Here is a 23,751-nt window from a genome sequence, read left to right on the forward strand (position 1 = left end):
TGGACTTTGGACTATGGATGCTAGACTTTGTACTCTGTACTTTGAACTGTCTACCATATACTATGGATTTTAGGCTGTGGACTCTGGACTCTGAACCCTGAACTCTTAACTCTGGACCTTGTACTCAGGACTCTGGACTCCGGACTCTGAACTCTGGACTCTAGGCTCTGGTCGTTGGGCTTTGTACTCTAAATTCTGGACTCTGGATTCTGGATTTTTTTTTATAGTAAGGATGTGAAGCTTCGAAAGCCTGGCCTGTAGCTTGTTGTTGTTTCGTGGTTAACTTGAGTGTACCTTTATATTATCCCTTGGTACGGTATGGTATCCGCCGGAGCGCTTCCCCACTAGACACCTTCTTACTCCTCGTTTGCCTCGGTTTCCCCGGAACCAGTGTTAACTTACGCCACTAGCTCGCTGTTGATTTCTCCAGATTCTCCATCATGATTTGTGATACTGCACTAATGACGATATTCCAAGTATTCTTGTCTCCACACATTTGTGCCACAATATTCTCAACATTCAGCGTTAATTTTTCCACTCCTAACGCTTCGAATCTTGGGCATTGAAGAACTACGTGCTACGTGTGTCAGGTAAAAGTTCACCTCGCCATGTTTTCTGCTCATCAAGATCGAAATGGAGTCGGTGCGTCAAACGGCCCTTAGCCGTCGCATCCCAATCTCGTTGCCCTTTGGCCAGCATCTTTCGAACTCCTTTGGTGAGATTGTTCGGTACGCACTCACGACCCGAATGGCCATGAGTCTGAACACACTGCACAGTTTCGTCTGATTCCTCTTAGTTTTTAATGCCCCACCCCCAGTGTTGAAGATGATACACTGGCCAGTTGACGCCGCCTACTACTCTGCCGTGGGCTGGCGTTTTGACGTAAGCGCTAGAAACACAAAATCGCTCCAGAAGCATCCCAGCACTCCTACCTCATCGTCATTTCTATGTGAAATGGCGCTAACGTCACTTATTATTTTTGATATTTCTTAGCTATTTTTCAATATTTTTAAAAACGATATCAAGCATCTTGAAGTGTGCTACCTATACTATAGTAATACGTGAAAAAACGAAATTTGAAAATTTGGCGCTTACGTCAAAATCCCAGCCCACGGCAGTACTGCTAGGACCGTAACAATTTGGCATGATTATAGCTACCGCGTTGACAGCCTTTGTTGCCTTCTCGTAGGCATAGTCGACGTGACTATTGAAGTTCGTTGATTATCACTCCTAGATACTTGAGCGCGCGCTTTGAAAGTATGACTTCGTCGCCAAAGGTGATTTCTGTTCGATTGACCGCCTTACAGTTGCTGACCAATAGGATCCTTTGTTTTGTTATATGCAATATTCAGCTTCATTTTCTGCATCCAGTTTTCGATCATTACGATCGCCTCGGAAGCCAGTGTTTCCACCTCTTCCAAAGACTCCTAAGCCTGCCACTGATAGCACAATGTCATCTGCAAAACCAACAATGGTCACCCTTTTGAGCAGCTTCAGTGTTAGTACTCCAGTATGCATTCCGTTCCTTATTGTTGGACCGAGAATTGAACCTTGTGGAACTCCAGCTGTGATGTTTGAAGTCTGCTGGCAGTATCGTATACCAGAACCCAGTTATGGAAGTAACTACCTAAGGTCTTACACAGACAGTCTGGTACTCTATCTACTTATAGTACTTATCTCTCCGCTCCTGTTTGGCTGCCTTTTCGGCTATCTCAAGCACTGTACGGGTAGCCTCGACTGCAGACTTGCCTCTCCGGAATCTAAATAGCATTTTCATCAGGCCTCGTTCGCCTTCCGTATATTCCGTCAGCCTGTTGAGGTTAATCCTCTCCAAGAGCTTACCAGTTGTATCCAGCAGAAAAATCAGCCTGTAAGATGCTGGATCCCCTACTGACTTGCCCAGTTTCAGCAACAGCTTTTTAGAATGTGATCTTCTTCCAGACATTTCTGCATCGTCGTTCTGAATATGTCCGGAAATGCTTGGATTGCTGCTTTCAAAGTTACGCCGGGAATTCCATCTGGACCAAACGCTTTTTTCGCCTCCAGCTTGTTTGCCACACTCGAGAGCTCTTCCTTGGAGACTTGCGGCTCATTGGTGTCACTTTCGTCTTCTTCGCTGTAAGGCGTAGTCGGCCAAGTCACTGGAAAAGACCCCCAACGATCGTTTTCAACTGCAAGCTGTCATTGGCCCTTTGACCTTCGACATCTCCTAGCTCTAAGACAACTAGCTCGGAGGCCTTTTGTTTTCTGGGCATGAGTGCATCGCACGCCTCAGCTTTACAGTAAGCCAACAAAGAGGTCTTTATCGAAAGCCTTCGTATTCCACTTTCGTTCGCAAGACTTTGTTCTCTGTACTGCAAAAGGGTTCTGTTGACCGATGCAGTACCGAATCGCCTGGTAATCGCTGTAACTATACCCCTCACACACTCTCCAATTCATATTTGCCCTTAGTGACGGGCTGCAGAAGGTAACTTTGATAGAAAATCCCCGTTCATCTTTACGAAAAGTGCTTAGGGCACCTTCATTACACAGTGAGACTTCTAGCTTTACCAGGGCTTCTAGCAAACTGTACCCTCTAGCGTTGGTACATCTGCTACCCCACTCTAGGGCCCAATCGTTGAAGTCTCCGCCGATAACAACTGGTTTTCACCCGAAAACTTTCTCGGTTAGACCAACCAACATTTGTCGGAACAGCTCCAAGGTCCATCTCGGTGATGCATAGCAGCTACACAAAAAGATGCCGTTGATTTTGGTAATCACAAAGTCTTCATGTGAGCTTGAGATTACTTCTTCGATAGGGAATTTGCCTATGACGTAAATTGCGGCTATTGCCGCTCAGTCCATCACCCACATTCTGGGCTCTGTACTCTGTATTACTGTTCTCTAGACTCTTTTTTTTTTAAGGTGGTGGGGAAATCTGCAAACAGGCACCTGAGAAGAGAACTCAGGGTGTGGGGATGAGACTAGGGGAGAGATGCTGGGGTAGTTACACTCCCCCATGCACCTACTGATCCCTGTCCCGACCCACTAAAACCCCTCCAGTCTCCAGCCCTGTTCTACCCGGAATGACGGTTAAGTATTACGTCGGGGAGTGGCTTTTGTGCGTGATGCACCCTCTTTACTCTTATAACCTCCTAGCTAACTACCTGGAGACTGGTAATTAGCTACCACTGGCGTGTTGGTGGTTGACGCGCCACACACGTTGCAGCTCCAGGACAATCTACTAGATTGTCCGGAGCAGTGCCAGGCCAGCTCACAGCCATCATGTCACTCCTCGCTCTTACGAAACGGGGGCATATCTCCGGTATGAGTCGGTGCGTCCATCTACCCTTTGTGAAGTTGGACCATTCCCGCTGCCAGCGGCCCCTTGTATCACGTTGGTCGAAACACTCTCTGTCCTCCTTGATGGCGATGCTGATAGGCATCATGCCGAACAAGACACAGATTTCATCGTATGACACCGTATGACACCACGGTAACTGTTAGTACCTAGCGCTCTGGACCACACTGGTCCACCATACCTAAGTATGGACGAAACCACGCTGGCAAGAAGACTTCGCTTGCTGCCATAAACCGCTGAGCTATTGGACATCATACGAGATAGTGCTGCAATAGCCGATGAAGCCCTCTCACAGGCATAGTCGACGTGACTCCCGAACGTGAGCTTGTAGTCCACCATAACCCCCAAGAGCTTCAGGGATCGCTTCGTGGGTGGGTGATGGTGCAGTCTCCGACACTGACCACCGCCTGTTGCTCTGATTTACGGTTGTTCACAACCGTGACCTCCGTCCTATGATGCGCGAGCTCCAGTTTCCTGGAGCGCAACTCTCTAGACTCTGAACGGTATACTCTGTACTCCTAACTCTGTACTCGTTATTCTGTACTTAATGTTCTGGACTTTTGACTCTGGACTCTAGCCTTTAGACTTTGGACTCTGTACTCTGGACTCTGTGCTCTGAACCCTGTATTCTGTACTGTGTACTCTGTACTTTGCACTCTGTACTCTAAACTCCATACTCTGTATTGTATACTCTGTACTCTGGACTCTGTGCTCTGGTCGTTGTACTCTTTGTAGCACTTTGGATTCTGGATTGTGTACTCTGAATTGTGAACTGTGTACTCCGAGCTCTGTACTCTAGACTCTGAACTCTGGGGTTTGTAATCTGGACTCTAGCCTTTGAATTTTGGACTCTAAACTCTTGACTTAAGACTCTAGGCTCTGTGCTCTGTATTGTGTACTCTGAATTCTGGACTGTCCACTCCGAACTCTGTACTCTGTACGTTGTAAGCTGTACTTTGTATTCTGCACTCTGAACTCTGGGCACTGAACTCTCGACTCTGGACTATAGATTCTAGACGTTGGAGCCTGCACTCTGTTTTCTGGAGTTTGTTTTCTGTACTCTGGATTCTGGACTCTGTACTCTAGACTCTGTACTTTGGGCTTTGAAATTTGTACTCTGTAATCTTCACTTTTTGTTCTTTACTCTTTACTCTGGACTTTTGTCTCTAGGTTCTGGACTCTGAACTGTGGACTCTAGATTCTGGACTCTGTGCTCTGAACTCTGTATATTGTGCTCTTCGTTGTACCTTGGTCAGGATTCTGGATTGTGTTCTGGATACTGGGTTGTGTACTATGAATTCAGGCCTGTGTACTCCGAACTCTTACTCTGTACTCTGTACTAAGAATACAGAGTACAAAGTACAGAGCTGGACTCTGGGCATTGAACTCTGGACTCTGGATTCTATACTTTGGATTTTGAACTCTGTACTCTGTATTCTGTATCCTGGACTCTGAACTCTAAACTCTGGACTCTGGGCTCTGTACTTTGTACCATGCTTGTCTTTTCTCCTCAGAAAACCTCTAGAGTGCAGGAGGACATCTTGCACTGCGAAAACAACTGCTCTCATACTAAAAAGCTAATCAACGCACATGCTAGAAGAGAACGTCGGACGATTTTTATCTGGTGAGCTTTCTGAAAGCACCGCGGTGAAATCGGAAATCTCTCTCTTTCGAGACAATGAACTATGGTGTACTTTCTCACACATATGGACATTACGCACAATAATAACACAGCAGAGCTATCTGCGGTGCGTTTTACAGTTTGTTTCTTGAGCATGGCAGAAGAGGAAAAGAGATTGGGAGAAAAAAAATAGACTGCGTTGCTCGTGTCGGTCGAGTTTACTCTGGTCGAATTCGTTTTCGCGGTGTAGCTACACGAGGACTACACTTTTGCCCGGTAGTTTTTTTTTCACTTTTGGGACTACTCGCCAGTGGACACTGAGGTGTACTTCTGCATTTTATCTATAGAGTGATTCATCCCTCTTGTTTCCATCAGATGTGGGGTAAGCTGGAAGTGTGTTTGTCTCTCTGGAAGTTGTTTGAGACACTTTGGAGTGGAGGAAGAAACAGTGTGGTAAAAGCATTTGCTACACGCAGGCACTTACTGAAAGGGAAGTGCGCGGTGAATTTTTTCTCCAAATACTGAGGAGAATGACAAGCATGCTTTGTACCTTAGATTTTGAATTTGAACTCTGTACTTGTACTCTGAGCTCTATCCTTCTTTTTTCTGTACTCTATACTCTGGACTTTTGACTCTGGAATCTGGACTTTGGACTCTGAACTGTGGACTCTAGACCCTGGATTCTGTGCTCTGATCTCTGTATTCTGTACTCTGGACTCTGTACTTTGTACTTTGTAACGTTTGCGGTAAAAAAATGGACTTTTTTCGGATGATGGTAAACAAATAACTAAGACAGATAATAAAGTTTGATAAATTTCCCATGGAAGGTAATTCTGTTAGCTTAACTGCAAAAAAATTTACGCCCTTGCGAGCGGCTTCCAGCAGTTACCCAAAACATTCGCTAATGCGGATGTTTTATTTACCAATTCCTTTTCAGTATTCGCGATAAATTTGTTGGAATAGATCTTACGCTTCAGGCTTTCCCAGAAATCCTCAATGGGACGCAACTTGGGGACTTTGGCCGGTTCGCCAACTTAGGTGTCACATCGATATTCAGCCGCTCCATCTCCTCCAACAATCGCTTCGAGTAATGGGCCGACGCCAGATCCGGCCAAAACATCGCGTCTTCGACCTTTTGGTATTTCTTGACGAGCAACGCAACTTCTGGCAGGCACTTCGTATTATAAATTTCCCCGTTTACGGCTAGTCCGCAGCGAAAGAAGAACGGCTTTGATATCCCCTTCTCGCTGATTGTCAGCCACAGTAACACCTCCTCGGGAAACTTGATGTGGAAAATGAACTTTACTCGGTGCTGACTTCCTTCGTGGGGGAAGTAAAATACCAAATGCCCTGCCAGTCGTTGACATCTATGGTAAGACAGGTCCCGTCGTTCATCATCACCGCAGCGTCGCGATTCGCCGGGAAAATCGACTTAACCTTCTTATTCAGGCGCTGCCGCTGCGTCATTGTCTGCAGCTTCGAGACCAGTGAACGAAACTGCCCCTGCATTTTGTCATGTATGTCCATGTTCGCCAGGTACTTTTTCGCTGTTTGGCCGATTGCACAGACCTCCCGGCCAAGCGAACGCAGCCATTGTTTACTCGGTCTCCTTCTCAAACATTTTTTGTAGTTTTATTGTCACCCAGAGTCACCGGCCGTCCGGAATCAGGCTTCCTTTCAATGTTCTGATTGTTGTCCAATAGTACCAAGATGTTGTAGATGTCGGAAGAGGTGTCCACGAACTGCCGCCGTTTTCGGCGCGACAGGGTATCATTCTTTGAACTCGCACACTTCTGAACCGAGCAGCTTCATTGTTATCGCCGTCATGGTTAGAATTCGGCTGATATAGCTGTCAAATTTTCTTTTGGCAAACTCATAGGTTGTTATGATTAATGCTGCACTATAAACTTTGTTACCTATCTGTAGTCATGTTTTACTATCAAATTGTTAAAATCAATATTCCATCCTTCACTATACTTTCTGAAATGTAAACCCAGGCAAGTATGCAGATTTTCTGAGCACTTCGTACTCTGAATCGTTTACTATTTCTAGACCTTCTCGTTTACAACAACCGAGTTTCTTTTTCTTCTGTCTGACACCCGGACATAATTTTGCTACCAGCACTGTCGGTGCCCTTGTTGGGCCCAAAGCAGCCGAGCCACTCCAGCCAGTGATTCTCAGTCGCTCCTGTCCTACCGTAACGCTCATCGCTGAATACCAACGGTCTCAGGACTAGAATTGATCAGCTGTTTCTATCCTATACTGAGTTAGACAATGACGTATACGTGTTCACGGAGAATAATTTGGACGATGGAATGGTGTGCTCATAGCCGTAAAGCGGGTATATGCTTCATCTGTTGTCCAGTTCACGGCTGCTGATAACATTGAACATCTATGGGTAAAAATCGCCATAGAGCCACTGCTGCCTCTTTTCATTGGAGTACTGTACTTGCCACCAGATAAAAGCCGAGGCGGTAACTTTGTGATGCTTCATCTAGATACTGTCTCTGAAATTAGCAGAGAGTTTAGCGATAAACTCGTCTCGTTGGGTGACTTCAATCAACCGCGGTAAGTTTGGAAGAGTTCTGGTAGTGGGTATACCTTTGCTGATACTGTACAGTCACAGCTGTCCATGGCCAGTCAATCCCTTGTCCATAACATGGCGTTCTTCAGATTACGACAGCATAATTTATTACGAAATAACCTAGATCGGGTTTTGGACCTAGATTTCTCCAGCGACTCTGTTATAAAGGACCGTCCCTTTAGCAGTAGAGGAACTTGTACCAATTGATCCTTATCACCCACCTCTTTACTTCACCGAACTTTGTGAGCCTCCTGTTCCATTCCACCAAGATATCGATGTGACCGAACGTTACTTTCGTCGTGGCGACTACGACACCCTAAACGAGTTGCTGTCCGAGGTTGATTGGTCTGAGGTTTTTCAAACCGTTAGCAGTTTTAATCGTACTACTCAGAATTGTATCGTTCAAGCTGTACCGCTAAAAAGACCGCCGATAAATATTGTGTGGCCCAACAGCACCTCTGTATTCTACGTCGACGGCGCTCCAACTAACTGAAACAGTATTGCCAGCATAGAAGCCTATATGTGGAGCAACAATTTGACGAGGCGAGTCGAACCTATCGAGGTTATAATCGTTCCCTATACAAAAGGTACATGAGGCGAAGAGAGGATGATCACCGGCGAAACCCTAAACATTTTTGGATCTTTGTAAACTCGAAGTGTAAAGAGAATGGTCTCCCTATTTTGATGCACCTAGAGAATGTTGATGCTACTTCTACAGAAACCAAAGGCGAAAGTCGATAAGGCGATAATAATAGGGTGCATAAGAAAGGCGATAAAACCGACGACAATCTTCTTGGAATTTCCGACAGTGTTTGCAGCTGGCTTCGCTCTTACTTGAGCAACAGACAGCTGTTCGTGAAAATCGGATCAACAGTATCGGAAAGCTTGACTCCATTCTCTGGCGTACCTCAAGGAAGCAATCTAGGTCCACTGCTGTTTGTGATATTTTTTAATGACGTGACGATACTCCTTGCGAATGGTGGAATACTTATCTACGCTGACGATTTGCAAATCTACTTGATAATACAAAATGAAGCAGATTGCAGGGAAATCCAAAAACTACAGGATGAATTCGTTCATTGGTGCAAGTCTAATATCCTGGTAATATCAACGACTCAAAAGACTTATTCTGTACAACTATGTCATCGGTGATCAAATGCTTGAACGGATTATCGAAGTCAGGGATCTTGGATGCTGGACTACCAACTTACATTCAAGCTGTATTTTTCCGCTATAATCAACTAAGTCAATCGTCAACTTGCTTCATTAACCCCAACTGTTTACGTGCTCTTTATTGTTTTGTTTCATGTTAATGTGATCAGGACGCCCAATTCATCCTTATTCATTTTATTCGAAAACGTGTCTATTGGAATGAATCCAGTTTGCGTAAATCTGACACATGTCTCCTGCAAAGTTTCTGGTCGATAGTACCGAAGGAATCTTTCAAAGATTAAGCCGATAACAGTCTCTGCTAGATTCCCAAAGGGTTGACTGATTATGACACACCCACAAACCTTAAGCGCCTCCAGCCTATCGTTATGACATGAGTGGATTTGCTTATGGAATTTTGGCAGCGATTATAATAAAAGGCAGGAACTCAATGCACTCAATAGTTTTTACGTCATTGATAAATATATTTGGACAAAATTTTATACCAAATTTATGCATCAGTAAAACTTTTGTTGCTGAACACACTGAATTACTAATCCAACACTGACAACGAAAATATTCAAGTGATCACTACAAATAGAATCCAGAACTGAATTAACTCTCAATGGTGAGGAACCTTTTCGGTTGCAGTTAAATTATTGTCGAGAAGAAACAACATAGGTTACCAACCAATCTTGATCGTTTCATGATACAAGCGCAGATCGGTAAATCTGCCGGCACAACCGCTGATTCATCGGCAATGTGACTAACAAGTTGCGCTGAAAAAAAAAACAAAAAAATGAAAGAAAAGAAAAAAAAACGACAGCAAACACGCCAATCTTTCATTGTTGAGTCATTCTGGTCACAGCGAGAACAACACTGTTTAGCTTCAACCGACCTGTCAGGCACGCACACACACACACCCTAACAATGTTTGTAACGTGAGATTTCGTTTTCGGACTGGTTCTCATAAGCGGATGCTGCGGGGTGCTGCTGGCTGGGCTGTTTGTGATTTCGGTTCTCACCTTGCCAACTCCGCAGTTCCTTGCCGTTTGCCCGCTCGAGCTTCCCACAAAGCAGCTTGCTCATTCTGTCTCTCTTTTGTGCTGTTCCAATTTTGTTCGGCCTTTATAGACTGGACTGTGTGTGTGCGCTGTTTTTTTTTTGTTTGGCTTCTTGCGTCTAGTAAGGAAAATCCTTGAAATGCATAATTCAATGAACTGAAATCGAACCCCAGCAGTTTCCGGTGTCCGAGCGGAAGTGACCCAGAAAAAGAAACGTCTCCAGTGGAAGAAGTGAACTAATTAGTACTTCCATTTGCAATTCCCTTCTCTGAATTATTGGTAATTTAGTTTTTATTTGATTTTTTTCATTGAATTTAGGCATTGGACTACGTGGATTGCCGAATGGTTTTTTTGGCAGATTTTACATTAAACTACTGTAGGAAACCTGTCGAAGTAGTATGATAACCTATGTGTAATGGAAGTTGTTTTGATCTTGTTAATACTTAACACCAACAATGAATTTTAATTTTAAGTAGGTACTCCGTCAGTTACTGTCTATAAATAAACAAATTCGGTTATTCGTGCACAAAATAAAATTAAATATTCGTGAGTTAAATAGGAGTAAATAATGTGCAGTAGTGCATTGAAACGATCCATAACCACGTCGGGATAAAACCGACATGTAAACTATAGCGTTCGAAAAACCTGGTCTGGAAGTGCAGGAGAGAATCTTCCGTTAATAATCATGACCACCAGAAAACCTGCATGCCATGGAAAGTAAAATGAATAAAGCCTTTTTCGACGAGCCTTAAATTATGAAACTCAGAATTTCATCAATTGATTTATACGAAATAGGTTAAAAAACTTCAGACTTTTTAAATGTTTAGGGTATTAAGGCCTACACACTCACAGGTTTCATCCAATTCCGAGAGGGTGCTGCCAGCCCCTCAGTCGAGTTGATGCGAAATGCGTCTCATATGTTGTTTGTTAAAACAGACTATCATAAACAACTCAATTCTCAGAAAAAAATAGACAGCGTAGTTTCACCTTATTTTTACTTCTCAGTTTGCTCGTTGTTCTAATTTCCATTTCCATGAATTGAAATTACTGAATATTGAAAACAAGTGAAAAATATAAACAATCAAAAACTGTTTTTACGAGTATGTTCACCAGAAGCTATCGAAACCCCTTCCGGGAAGGAAAAGGCAACGTTGAAAAAAGGCAACGTAATTTCAAATCAAAATTCCCGGAAAATCACTTGTAAATAAAAATGAAGCACCCGTTCATGATCACATTCTACGGAGCGCGTATCATAGGTACGGGTTCAATTTATGAATAATGAACCCCGGGTCTATAATAGTTAAAAAAGGGTTCATTGGGTGAATATCGAGATCATGAGATCGATAGTAATTATTGATATTAAGTTACTTTCCTTCAAAACTTTTTCATTACTAGCAAAAAGAAAAAAAAAACAACGACGTAACCTTTGCCGCTAGACATCTTTTTATTAACCGTGTTTATTTCAACATAACCCTTTCAACGAAAAAGCTTTAATGGCCGAGAAAAAATTTAATCATTAAAGTGAGAAAGAAATGAGTGAAAAAAAAAAACAAGTCAGTTATCAACGAGCTGATCGTTAACTTCAAAGTGGACAGCGAAAAGATGAAATCCACACGATTAGAGTGTTGTGGCTTCGCTTGTTTTAGTTTCCCTGGAAACGAACACCTTTCGGACGGAGCAAATCGTGTAAAATATGGCATAGAAATGGGCATTTTATGTGACACTTTTAAAAGTAAGAGTGGGAATGGGAGAGATATGCTAATGTTGGAATTTCATCGTTATTGAACATTCATTCATGATAATGTGTCACTTTGATCTAGGAAAGGTGTGTTATAATTAAAGGTTATATGAATGAAATTTCGATTTTTAAAAGCAAGCTTAAACAATATTTCTCGTTCGCTTCGTTGCAGACAAAACAGAAAAAGCGTCGGAAAAGCAGAAGGAAATTTCCCGATCCGCCGCCAAAGAACCTCCGAACGTAAAATGTGTACTGGTTGGAGACGGTGCCGTGGGGAAAACGAATCTAATCGTGTCCTACATCCAGGATCGATTCATTCCAGAGTATGTGCCGACGGCTTTCGACAAGTACAACGGTAAGTCCATCGTAAAAGAATAAGATATTATAGAAACTATAACGACACACTAAGCACTTCTTCTTGAGAGCATTCCGTGTAGGTTTACCTGCTTTGAAGCTGTTATCACTCTGAGAATGTATTATGATAAGATGCTCGTATAAATTCCAAGAAAAATCAATGAAAGCCCCGATTAGATCGATACGCTTAGATAGTTACATCCATATTGTTTAGAAAAAAGAAACAAAACGGACCACCCTTTGACACATGGTTCAACTCTGTTTCGCATTTCTGCCCAGCGCAGTTGACTTGTGTTTACTTCTTGAGAACTTTTATCCGAGATTATTCCAAGCACGGCAACATCGAGAGCGATGGAATGGAACGGGAACGTTACTACTTCAAAGACTAATAACAACACCGCCGGGGCGATAGATGGGATGCCATGGCTAGCCGGAGCAACTAAGTGGGAAGAAGAGAGGGGTTATCGTTACTGACTATCAATTCTACTGCCCCTGTTTACATAGTTGACGTAACAACCAACATCATCATTGCGAGAAAAACGCGTTTTTGTTATTTTAACCCAAAAAATTATATTGAGATAAAATTTCAACAAAATAGTCTGTCAATTTTATGAAGATTGATGTTTGAATAGAGGCCCCATGGATTATACAAGTCTGCCCATGGTAATTAATCCAGAAAAACCGCTACGCCAGTTTATGCGAATAAACATGCATTTTTCTCGCAGATTGCTCGCATAGCTTGGCGTAAAAACTCGACTACTTCCTACTCTGCTTCGCAGTTGAATCAGTTTTATCAAGCGTGTTTCGGTCAAACGTCAGTTATTGTTCATCGGCAGGTTCAATTAGACAAATACGCACAAACACACATACAAACCCACACACAAACACATGCACAAAAACTTACATTTACGCTAAGGTGGGTAAACGTTACAAGGAAAAAAGCAAACTTGACAGCACAGAGCCAGAACAAACCGTTTTTTCGTTCAATTTAGGCCCCCAGACAATGCTAAACCTGCCGAATATGGATTACTCGTGGCTCTGATTGTTGCATTACATATGTATGTACATGAATTTGTATGAAAATTAGTATAGGAAAACTTTTTCGCATGTTTCTTCCTACGACTTAACATAGACAATTGCACCTTGTATGGAGTGACGCCAGGTTTTGCAACCAATTGGCAATTACGCCAAAACGTTTTTCCAATATTTCTCAAAAGTTTTAGAACAAAATAGTTTTCTTTCCAATTGTAGTGTATGTATCTTAGGAAAAGGAAGCTGAATCAACGAAAAAGTACATTTTGGTCATTTTGACTCTTACGTCAACTATGTAAACAGGGGCAGTCTAGTCGCCGCGCAGCAACTCACTGAAGGAGATTTCGTCTAAATGTGCCTGACAGAGCATCTCCCTGCTTTAAGCGAGCTTTCGAGTGGAACCCGAAAGGATTCCTCTGTGAATAAATTATATTACTACCCGCGGCGTAAATCTTAGAATCGGTTTTATCCTAGCAAAGCACACAGAGCCTGAAATGAAACATTTACCTAATGAGTCGGAAAGTCTATCTTTCATCGATGGGGCAAACAACGTGCCGGAAATAGCTTGCTGACGTTGTGGCAAGTATTTGTGGTGGTTGGAGATGTTATTATAATCCCGAGTGAGGCGACCGAAACATTCGACCGAAAGTTGCCTAAGAGTTGCCAAAGCAATCATCGTTCGGCCACAGTGTGAATTCATCCAATACAGCAAGCGAAAAGCGAACAACCGATAGCGTCCTGAACCTCTTTAAATCTTTACTTCCATGACTTTTCCACGGGTATTTAGACCCTTTCGATTCAAGGTTCATTTTTGAAAATGTCGTTTATGTAAAAGTAGGTGAAATCTTTGAAAAAAAATTAAACTTAGATCTCCACACTAAAAACTGTCTGTGGACGAGTTAAAGCAGATTGATTTCTTAACTTGGAAAATAAATATACACTGAAAACTTTAATTTTATTTTTTTATTCTTTACAATCTTAAAGTCGTAAAATTGATGGCATTTCAAAACTTTTACAACTTGTCGGGGAGAAAAAATATTTTTGACTTTTTATGTAAATTGTAATTATAAGTGAATTTAAAATATGAATTTAATTTCCAACAACAACAACAAAATTGCAACAAAATCATAGACGGAAGCTAAAGCCTTTACTTAGATGCAAAAGTTTAAGTAGATCGGGAGCTAGAAAGTTTTGAACGAAAATCCATTCATATGAACTCTTCGATTTTATCAAACTATTTCTGTTTGTTAAAATTTCGTTAAGATTCCCATTTAAGCGTTACTATGTAAGTTTTAACACCTTTGGCAGCACGAAGTCGAGCATTGTCATGCAGTAGAATCACTTTTTCGTACCTCTGCTCATTTTGTAACCGGTTTTCGCGCAGTGCTTGGCCTAATCGCATCAATTGAATTCAATGCCGTTCCCAGTGATAATTTCGTTTGGTTTCAATAGCTCATAATGAATAACATCGATCTGATCCCACCAAATATGCAGGAAAACCTTCACAGTGAGCCGATGACGTAGAAGCATAACCTAGCAGTCTTCATGACTTTCTTTTCTTTAGGTTGCTGTTATGAATTCTTTTTTCATCGCCCGTCACTATGCGACGAAGAAAACCCTTCCTTTTCGCCGCTGGAGCAGTTGCTCATATGGGAAAAAAGTGCTTACGGTCCATTGGCTTGAAATCATAAAGAACCCAAGTCCAAGTTGTTTTTGAAAAGCAAACGTCACGGTGCTCCCACAGACCGATATTATCTAACAAAAAAATACTATTAAAAGTTTCGGCATAAAATATTACCGAGCTATCACTACCGAGATTACGGATATTTTGTTATTTTGTTATTTTGTTATTTTTTATTGGTAAAATCATCTGACACATTGGTGCTCTTAATGATAAAATATCATAAGGCTAATACAAATATTAACAAACAAAGCACTTAGGATTGTCGTCGACGGAGGAGTCGCCTGAACATTGTTATCGTCATGTTGAAGTCGAATAGTGCTGCTACGTTGTTGAAGCTGGCTGACATAGAGCGTATGGGGTCGTGTTGCCCATATAATGCATTGCGATGTGGCAGAGAGAGAAAGTTCCTTCGTCTTAGTGGCCTTTCCGGAGCATACACATTTAGCTGCTGAAAAATTCTCGGGGCAGCAGTTTCACCAGTTAAAATTTTGAAAATAAATACAGTCTGTGCTTTGAACCGTCTTAACTGCAGTATTTTCATACCTAGAAGTTGGCAGCGATCAGCATATGCCGGTAACTGTTGCGGATCTCACCACGGGAGAAAACGTAAGGCATAGCGTATAAATTTCCGCTGCACGGACTCTATTTTTGCAATCCAGTTTGCGTTGTAAGGACACCACACTACACAATTAGTTTCCAGAACTGATCGTACCAGAGAGAAGAACAACGAACGAAGACACAGTGGGTCACGAAATTCCGATGCTATCTTGAAGATAAATCCAAGTTGCCGATTTGCCTTCAATATAGTTTCATTATAGTGCGGTTTAAACGATAGCGCTGCATCCAGTGTAACACCCAAATCTCGAACCTGTTTAACTCTAGTCAAAGTTTGACCAGACATGCTATAACTGTACAGTATCGGGTCATTTTTTCTATTGAATGAGATCACACAACATTTCTGGACATTAACTGTTAGTAAGTTGTTAGAACACCAGTCGTGAAAAATGTCGAGTAGTCGCTGTAGCTCTTTACAGTCTGTGATAATTCGTATAATCTTTAACAGTTTAACATCATCCGCGAAAAACATGCGGTAATTTTCTGGTAGTACTAAAGATGCGTCATTTATATATAACGAAAAAAGCAGTGGTCCCAAATAACTGCCTTGCGGCACACCCGATAAATTCGAGAAACATGCTGTGATCCAATCCTAACGCATAACGTTCTATCTACTAAATAGGACCTTAACCATTGTACGATAGCTGAAGCTGCTCCTAATTTTTCCATCTTAGCAAGCAAGACGCGATCAAATGCTGCTTTCAAGTCCGTATAAACCGCATCGATTTGTGCACCTTCGGACATATTTTGTAGGCATGTAGCCGAAGCTTCAGTTAGGTGAACCGATTTACGAAAAAATATCACAGCTATGGTGCCGTTTTCGGCAAAAATTACCAAGATACGGCAATAAATTTCAGATGTGTATCGGGCGATTCCTTCAATTCAGCGTCTTCAAAGGTTTTCAAACTTCCTTCAACTCTCAATGCGTTTCAGCCGCCGTTTTCTTTTAATGGAATGAGAGAAGTTTTTATTATTATTTTTGGTTTGGCTGAAACTTTGCACAGTTGATCTTAGGAACTAAAGGTGTCATTGACACAAATAAGTATTTTGTTTCTATTCACGAGTGATTTTTGAAAAATGTTTATGCATGAGTGGTATTGAAGATTATAAATATTTTAAGAGCCAGAACGGTTTGTTTGATCCGTGAACTTCGGCCAAGTTGTAGATAGTAATATTGTCTTTCCGATGTACAGAAACAAAAACATTAGCTATTTTTGCCATATATTATTCTGGAAATTTAGGGATTTTCCATGTATGGGGCTGGCCACATTTCGCGTGGACGAAAAATCGCCATTTAAGACCCCCCGTCCTCCCTGGTGGACAACCGTGGACATTGATAAAACCCTTCCACTTATATTTGTTCAAGTTGACATATTTTGAAGTAGAATACTTCTCTCAGGAAGTTCGGCTACATAGGGATGTGAAATGAAAATCTAAAACCGAAAAAAGTGAAAAATATGTCCAATTTCAAATGCTAATAAATCGGTTAGTATTCGATGCATTTCCTTCGTTCTTGCAGCAATAGATTGGAAAATCTTCTGAGATTCTTCCCGAAATAAGATAATTGTAATTTTATTATTCACACTATTGTACTATTGAAAATAGTCAAGCCTTGCCAGAACGAAAAATTTGACCTCTGATTGGTCGTTATATGCTTGCTTCCCAAGCACGGTCGACAGGATCATATACCTTGCAATTGAAAACATGTTATTTGGCCTATATAAGAGCCTGTTTCAGCCGGAGCCGCTCATAATAGTTCTAGACAGCGACAACAGCAGTCGTCCTTCCTTAGCAGCAGCATTAGCCCTGTGGTTGGTCACCACGTCTCAGGAGCAGCGCGGTTTTTCTCAACGTGTGTCGCCAGACTGCCATTATTCCCCCACTGTCAGGGCAACATGAAGATTGCCATCAGGAAATTCAATTTTGGAAATCATAATGCCTTTTTCAAGGCAAATAAATAAGTCATTGAAAGTTAATAATTTTTGTCAACGCAAGCAAGCATTCTGTGTTGCATCCTAGCAATTTAAACTTGTCGCACCCGTCTAATTTACTGAATGTGAAATAGCTTCCACAGTGCATGTTGTCCGTGTATCTTAATTCCCCCAATGTTAGGGCAGCTCAAAGGTTGTAATTAGCAACCGATTTTGAACAGCAAAATGCTTTTTTGAAGGCAAATAAAAAAAAATTGAAGGTTAATAGTTTTCTGGCATCAACACAAGCAGACATTCTGTGCGGGATGCAATCAAATTCTGTTGTAGTTGTCTAATTTTCACTTTATTTAGTGAACTCCCCACTGTAGGGGCAGCGCAAACGCTGCGATCAGCATAACCGACATTGAATAATAAACTGCCCTGTTAGTACACATTCACAAAAGCAGTTAGTTTGACTATGCAGAGCTAATATGAAGTCGATTCAATCAATCAGCATAAACAGAATTTCGTCGTCTCCCAGCTGCCAAGTTGCAACATGATGCAACACGCAACAGCGAGCAAACGAGATCGCTTGATGCTACAAACCGCAATAAGATACGGGTTAAAACCGTTGCGTGTGTGAGAGCACCATCGGTGTTTATTCGCTGGATACACTATCTACTGTCTATTGAACGCAATAATCTGCTTACATGCGACAAGGGGACGGGAACATTTTCTTCAACCAAGCTGCACAACACAACACAAAACATGTTATTTTGTTGCTTCAATGAGAGTGCTATCGGTCCGGTTCGACAAGAAATCATTTTTGTGCATCCGTGCTACGAAACTGAGGAAAAACTTTAGAAACTGAAAAAAGAGGTGGAGCTTATCAAATGATCGCTCTGAACCAGAATGAAGTCACACATATTTTTCAAGTTATATCATTCCACCACGTACGTAAAATAATTCATTCCTATTTTCATCCCTATATAAGAGCCTGTTTTAGTCGAAGCCGCTCATAGTAGTTCTGAACAGCGACGACAGCAGTCCTCCCTTAGCAGCAGCGGGAGCGAGCAGTGGGTACCATCGATAGCGGATAGCGGCCACAACTGTGGCATGGCTGCGAATAAGCGTAGCAGTTTCAGCGGATCTCACCATCGATAGCAGCAGGGCCAGCAGATGCAGGTACAGTGGATACCAATGGCGGCCACAACTGTGGCATGGCTACGGATAGCGTTGCAGTTGCTCAGCAGTTGGGCCAGCGTATAGCGGCCACAACTGTGGCATGGATATGCATAGCGTAGCTGTTGCAGCGGGTATATCAGCATCGATAGTAGCAGGGTCAGCTGATGCAACGACACTCCCTTCACTAAAATGCTGTTTCAGTGTGGTAGCGGGAAGCATCAGCAGCAGGCTTGCATGAAGTGAATACATCAGCCAGCAACTTTCTCTAAGGCCTCTGCCATAGTAGACACGAAAAGCGGCGCGAACCGATTCGCTCGGCCGTAGGTTGATGTACAGCTCTACTGATGGCTGTACATTAACCTACAGCTGAGCAAATCGGTTCGCGTCGTTTTTCGCGTCTATTATGGCAGAGGCCTAATGGGAAAGTTGTATCAGTTTGTTCAGAAGAATATTATTGTCGGTAATAATACAGAGATGCGATTGCGTAAATCCGATTTTGAATTGAACGATTGTTCTTTTGAGAACAAATAACACACTTATTTGAAGAGTTAATAGCTTTTAGTACCAATAGCAGTATAGTGACAGCCTCAGCGGTAGATGCAGATGCAGCCGGTACTTCCCTGAGGCCGATGTAAAGGTAAATGGGAGCAGCACGGCGAAACAGTTCGGGTTATGCTTAGACGCGCGTCATTTTTCGTTGTTGATATTCCCCACATGAAACGACGCGCTTTCGTATGATAGCGGTGGTATTAACGGTAGATGCAATTGCCAACACTTCCTCCAGTAAAGCCGTGTCTAGTTTTCAATGTGAAAATACCTTTCTCATTGTGTTGACCGTGCGCCTTAGTCCTCACTATCAATGATAAATTGAACAATTGTCCTTATAAGGACAACAAATGAATTAATGAAGATTTATTTTGAATTAGAATACTTCTCTCAGGAAGTTCGGCTACAAAGGGATGTAAAATGAAAATCTAAAACTGAAAAAAGTGAGAAAAATTTCAAATGCTAATGAATCGGTTTGTTTTCGCTGGGTTTCCTTCGTTTTTGCAGCAATCGATTAGAAAATCTTCTAAGATTCCTACCAAATGCATGAAATTGCAATTTTATCATTCGAACTATTGTACTATTGAAAACTCTTAAGCCTTGTCAAAACACAAAATTCGACCTCTGATTGGTCGTTATACCGCGCTTTCCCAAGCACGGTCGGCAGAGTTATGGACCTAGTAAATTGGGAATGCATCATTTGGCCTATATAAGAGCTTCATCAGATAATAAACAAACATTTCATCGGATATTAAATTGAACAACTGAAATTTGAAGAACACAAATGATTATTCGAAGAGTTAATATTTTCTCGTTTTGCGCTATAATCCAAAGTTAATTATCTTTATCTACATGCATACTCTGATTATTATTACGTGTTTGCGTCGCTTAGTGTTTGGCTACGGTCATGCAGAACGCAAATAACGGCGCGATGCGATTCGGCAAGACGAAATCTGTTGAAATGTATAGCTTACTTACTTCGCCTTAAAAAGAGCTGTACATTTCACCACGGTAAGGCGAATCGCATCGCGCCGGCATTCGCGTTCTGCATAACCGTAGCCTTTGTTCCGTTTCCGTTTAATGATGTCGTATTAAATGTGCATATTACAATTCGGCAGCACTTCAACTTCTCATTTGCACAAAATTTAAAAATATCCAATGAACTTTATTCAAAATATCAGACAAAAAGAAATAACAATACTGCCAATGAACGGTCAACGTTTATTTACTAGAAAAAATGACTGACACGCAAGCAGCCAGGTTATCTTTCTTGTAAAAGTATTCTACTTCAACCTTGCGGTCGTGGCTTTGCATACAACCTTCTTGTGATTTTTTGCAACTAAGAAATGGAAGGAAAACGGAAAAAAGTACTTCCTGAGTTTAATGTCAGCAAAAGAATAACAAAAATAATTTTAGATACAGCTTAAAACCATCTAGACTAGAAAAATCATGAATGAAAACAAAAATTTCATCAAAATTCAGCTCAAAACCGGTTGCTGAAAATTGTTGTTGAAAAGAAAGCTGAATGTTGATCTCATATTGGTTGATGCAAAAGGCCTAATAGCTTTTCTTCAAACCAGCAAAGAAATCCTAATACTTGAAACGCCTTTCTAGTCTAAAAGAAACCAGAAGAAATATAATTACAAAACATGCTTTCAATAATTGGAAACACTTCTGAAAGCGAGAAAAACAACACAATAGACTCCAAAACCTACTCATGAATGACTTCTAGCGAAACATAATTGCTGGTCAAACAGAAAGTCACCAAATTATAGCTCAAACTTCCAGAAAACATATTTCGGCCAAAACAAAAATTGATTACTAATTGAGTTGTTAACCACTTGAAGAAATCAAATGAAAGATGAAAAAAGTATTCAACAGTGAGAGTAATATGGCTGTGAACTTCTGCAGAAGCTAGAAAGATAAAAACTTTTTGATGAAAACGCTCCGAAAAGCAAACTGACAGAAACCGTTTAAATCAGGAAGTACAAAAACATCCAATAAATTGAGCGTAAAGGAATAGTTAAAAGTTACTATCAAAAATTTATCCTACATTAACCTCGAAAAACTTTAAAACGTCTCCTAAAGGTAGAAAGAGAGAAAACAAAGTTTTTGCTAAAAAGCATCCCTAAAATCCAGAAAAATTGTACGAGGGTGGTATTCAAGACACGATCGCATGACGTTGACTACCGTATTCTTATATTCCATTAAAACAAATAGTAGAGGGAATTGCAACGCGTCTATTACAAAACTTCGAGTCACCAAAAGGTGCCAGTTGCCGATTATATTCTTGTTTTCTGGTTATTCCGTCCAGGAATCCAGTCATTTTAGTATTTTGCAGTAGCCATTCACTACTAACAGCCACCAGCATTACGGGTGAAACTGGCACGAGATGACCGGTGCTCTTTTGTCTTTCCTCCTTTCAGCTGCTAACACCTAGCGTCCGCATGTAATCGGTACGGTTTAGTAATGAAACTGATGGGGTGAATGTTCGAACGGTACGTTTTATACCAAGGCTTCGTCAGTTAGTAAGAAAGAAGGAGGGGCTGCATAGAGAATGGATTGACAAGGAACGCAAATAAACATCGGAAACAGAAAGTGACAACAATAATAACAACAAAGCAGATCGATTGTATCCGTTAGTGACGACTGTGCTTGGGAAGAGAGGTAGTGATTGGCTGCGCGGTATGATTTAGACAATCGATATTGATTACCAATTTTTCAATAGTGTATCTCAAACAATAGTTTATTTTTGTTACATAAATTTAACCGTAAAAGAATTTCTGATCGATTGATGCCAAAACCTCGAAAACCTGATTATAGATGACTGCAAAATAAGCGCTCAAAACCTGACCACTTTTCCCTGGTTTTCCCTGGTTAAATTACTAGATTTTCAAATTTAGGTGCCTAACTTCGATATAGACGTTAGTCAACGTCAAAAGTCAAAATAAGAACAATCTACGTGACTAAAAACACGTCAAGGAAAAACAAAAATTCTAAACGGTAAGAAAAATCGAAATGTAACGAATTATAAATTTTTCTCCAAAAGTGGGAACTGCTTCTAAAATACAATTAAAACCGAAAACGAAAATGATTTTAAATTTGGTTTAAAATAGTAAAGACGTAGGAAAAGGCAAAAAAAAATTAATTTGAATTCATGTTTGGAGAACTTTTCTGAATGTAAGCCGAAGCAGAAATTTATTCCAGATTTAGTTAAAAGTGGTTCCATAGATGAATGAGACTAATGACAAAACTAAATCCACATTGAGGTCACGGCCTTTCAACTGAGTGCCTCAAAGAGTTTATGAAAAATGGTTCTAAATTGGCCTAAATAAACTTGAAAGTACCGCTGCCAACAACAAAAAAACCCAAAAAAAAATTCTAACTAGCTGTCCCGGCAAACTTCGTTTCGTCCATTTTTTTTATTTGAATGATTTCAAACACTTTTAATTGATTTCACCTATACCCAAAGATTTAACTTCCGATTTGTTTATAGTTTGCAAATGCATAACGAATCGGACATTGGATACGTTCAAACTTAAAAGAAAAATCGTTTGAAATGATTAGTTTTATCGAAATGAGAACATCCTTGCCTTTCAGCTTTTGTACATCATCTCGATTTAAAAAATACCCATTTTGGATGACATTCGGTCATTTTCGACTGATTTCATTTTGGATTTAAAAAAATGGCTTTCTGGCCTCTGAGAGTCATTCTGGTTCCGAAAACACCTATATAGGGTGATATTCGGCCATTTTGTGCTGTTTCCCAGAAACCAGAAGTCGCCATCTTAGAATTCAAAATGGTGTCTGAGGGTGGATTTTAGCTTTTGTGCGTCATAACGATTACGGAAATATCCATATTTGATGGTATATGGTAACTTTCGACTGTTTTCCAACCCCCCTCTTTTCAAAGTAGAGAGGGGTGTCAAACCATCATAGAAACATTTTGCATCCCCAAAAACCTTCACATACCAAATTTGTTTTCACTTGCTTGATTAGTTCTCGAGTTGTGCGGAAATTTGTGTTTTATTTGTATGAAACTAACATGAAAATATTTTTTGCCACAAAAAATTTTCACATGTCAAATTTGGTTTTATTTTCTTGATTATTTCTGGAGTCATGCTCCCCTTTTCAGAGAAGGAAAGGATGTCAAACCACCATAGAAACATTTCTTACCCCCAAAAACCTTCACATGCCTAGTTTGGTTCTATGTACTAGATTCGTTTATGAATTATGCAAAAATTTGTGTTTCATTTGTATGGGAGTCCCCCTTTTAAGGAAAGGGAGCGGTGTCGATCTACCACAGAAATATTGCTTGCTTTTGTGAACCATCGCACGCCACGCCAAATTTGGTTCTTTTAGCTTATATAAATTTCGACATTCATCAACATTTTTCTTGCTCTCAAAAACCTTATCATGCCGAATTTGGTTTTATTTGCTTGGTTGGTTTTCGAGCTGGTGCCTTAAAAACTGTTAGCTGCCAAATTTGGTTCTATTTACATGATCAGTCAGAGCAGTTCCACATAAAACGTCCCAGTTTTAATATTTTTTTGAATCGTCATTTTTGATTTGGCTGAAACCTTGCATAGACGTTTCTTTTGCCTATAGAATGATGTCATTTAGTGCCATTGGTTTATTTTTTGGAACGCAACTAATTTTTGAGCAGCTATTAAAAAAAGTTATTAGTTGAGATTGCGGGTTCAAGTCCCGTCGGGATGCGGTAAATTTTCCCAAATCTGTGTCATATTTCCAGTTCGCTTATTTTTCGCTCTCCCTACTTCACATACTGTCTGCTTAATGAACAGTTTTGTCTTTAAAAAAAATGTTTCCCTCGGAAAAAATAACTAAAACAAATTTTTTTTTTTCGAAAAATCATAACTTTTTTTTATTGATTTTCGCATGATCGGACCGGTTTCATTGTTTAGGTAA

The 23,751-nt window shown here is 40.9% G+C and overlaps 1 protein-coding gene across 4 annotated transcripts in view; it reads left to right on the forward strand.

Annotated features, from left to right (window-relative positions):
- Positions 1–23,751, forward strand: part of LOC129732761 (uncharacterized) — a 191,028-nt gene that overhangs the window by 121,636 nt on the left and 45,641 nt on the right. For all 4 annotated transcript variants that reach the window (XM_055693990.1, XM_055693962.1, XM_055693971.1 and 1 more), the window contains exon 4: positions 11,669–11,851. In XM_055693990.1, the coding sequence (XP_055549965.1) occupies positions 11,669–11,851 (183 nt within the window). The remainder of the gene's footprint in view (positions 1–11,668; positions 11,852–23,751) is intronic.

The sequence above is a fragment of the Wyeomyia smithii genome, chromosome 1, assembly GCF_029784165.1.
Source record: "Wyeomyia smithii strain HCP4-BCI-WySm-NY-G18 chromosome 1, ASM2978416v1, whole genome shotgun sequence".
Classification (NCBI taxonomy): Eukaryota; Metazoa; Arthropoda; class Insecta; order Diptera; family Culicidae; genus Wyeomyia; species Wyeomyia smithii.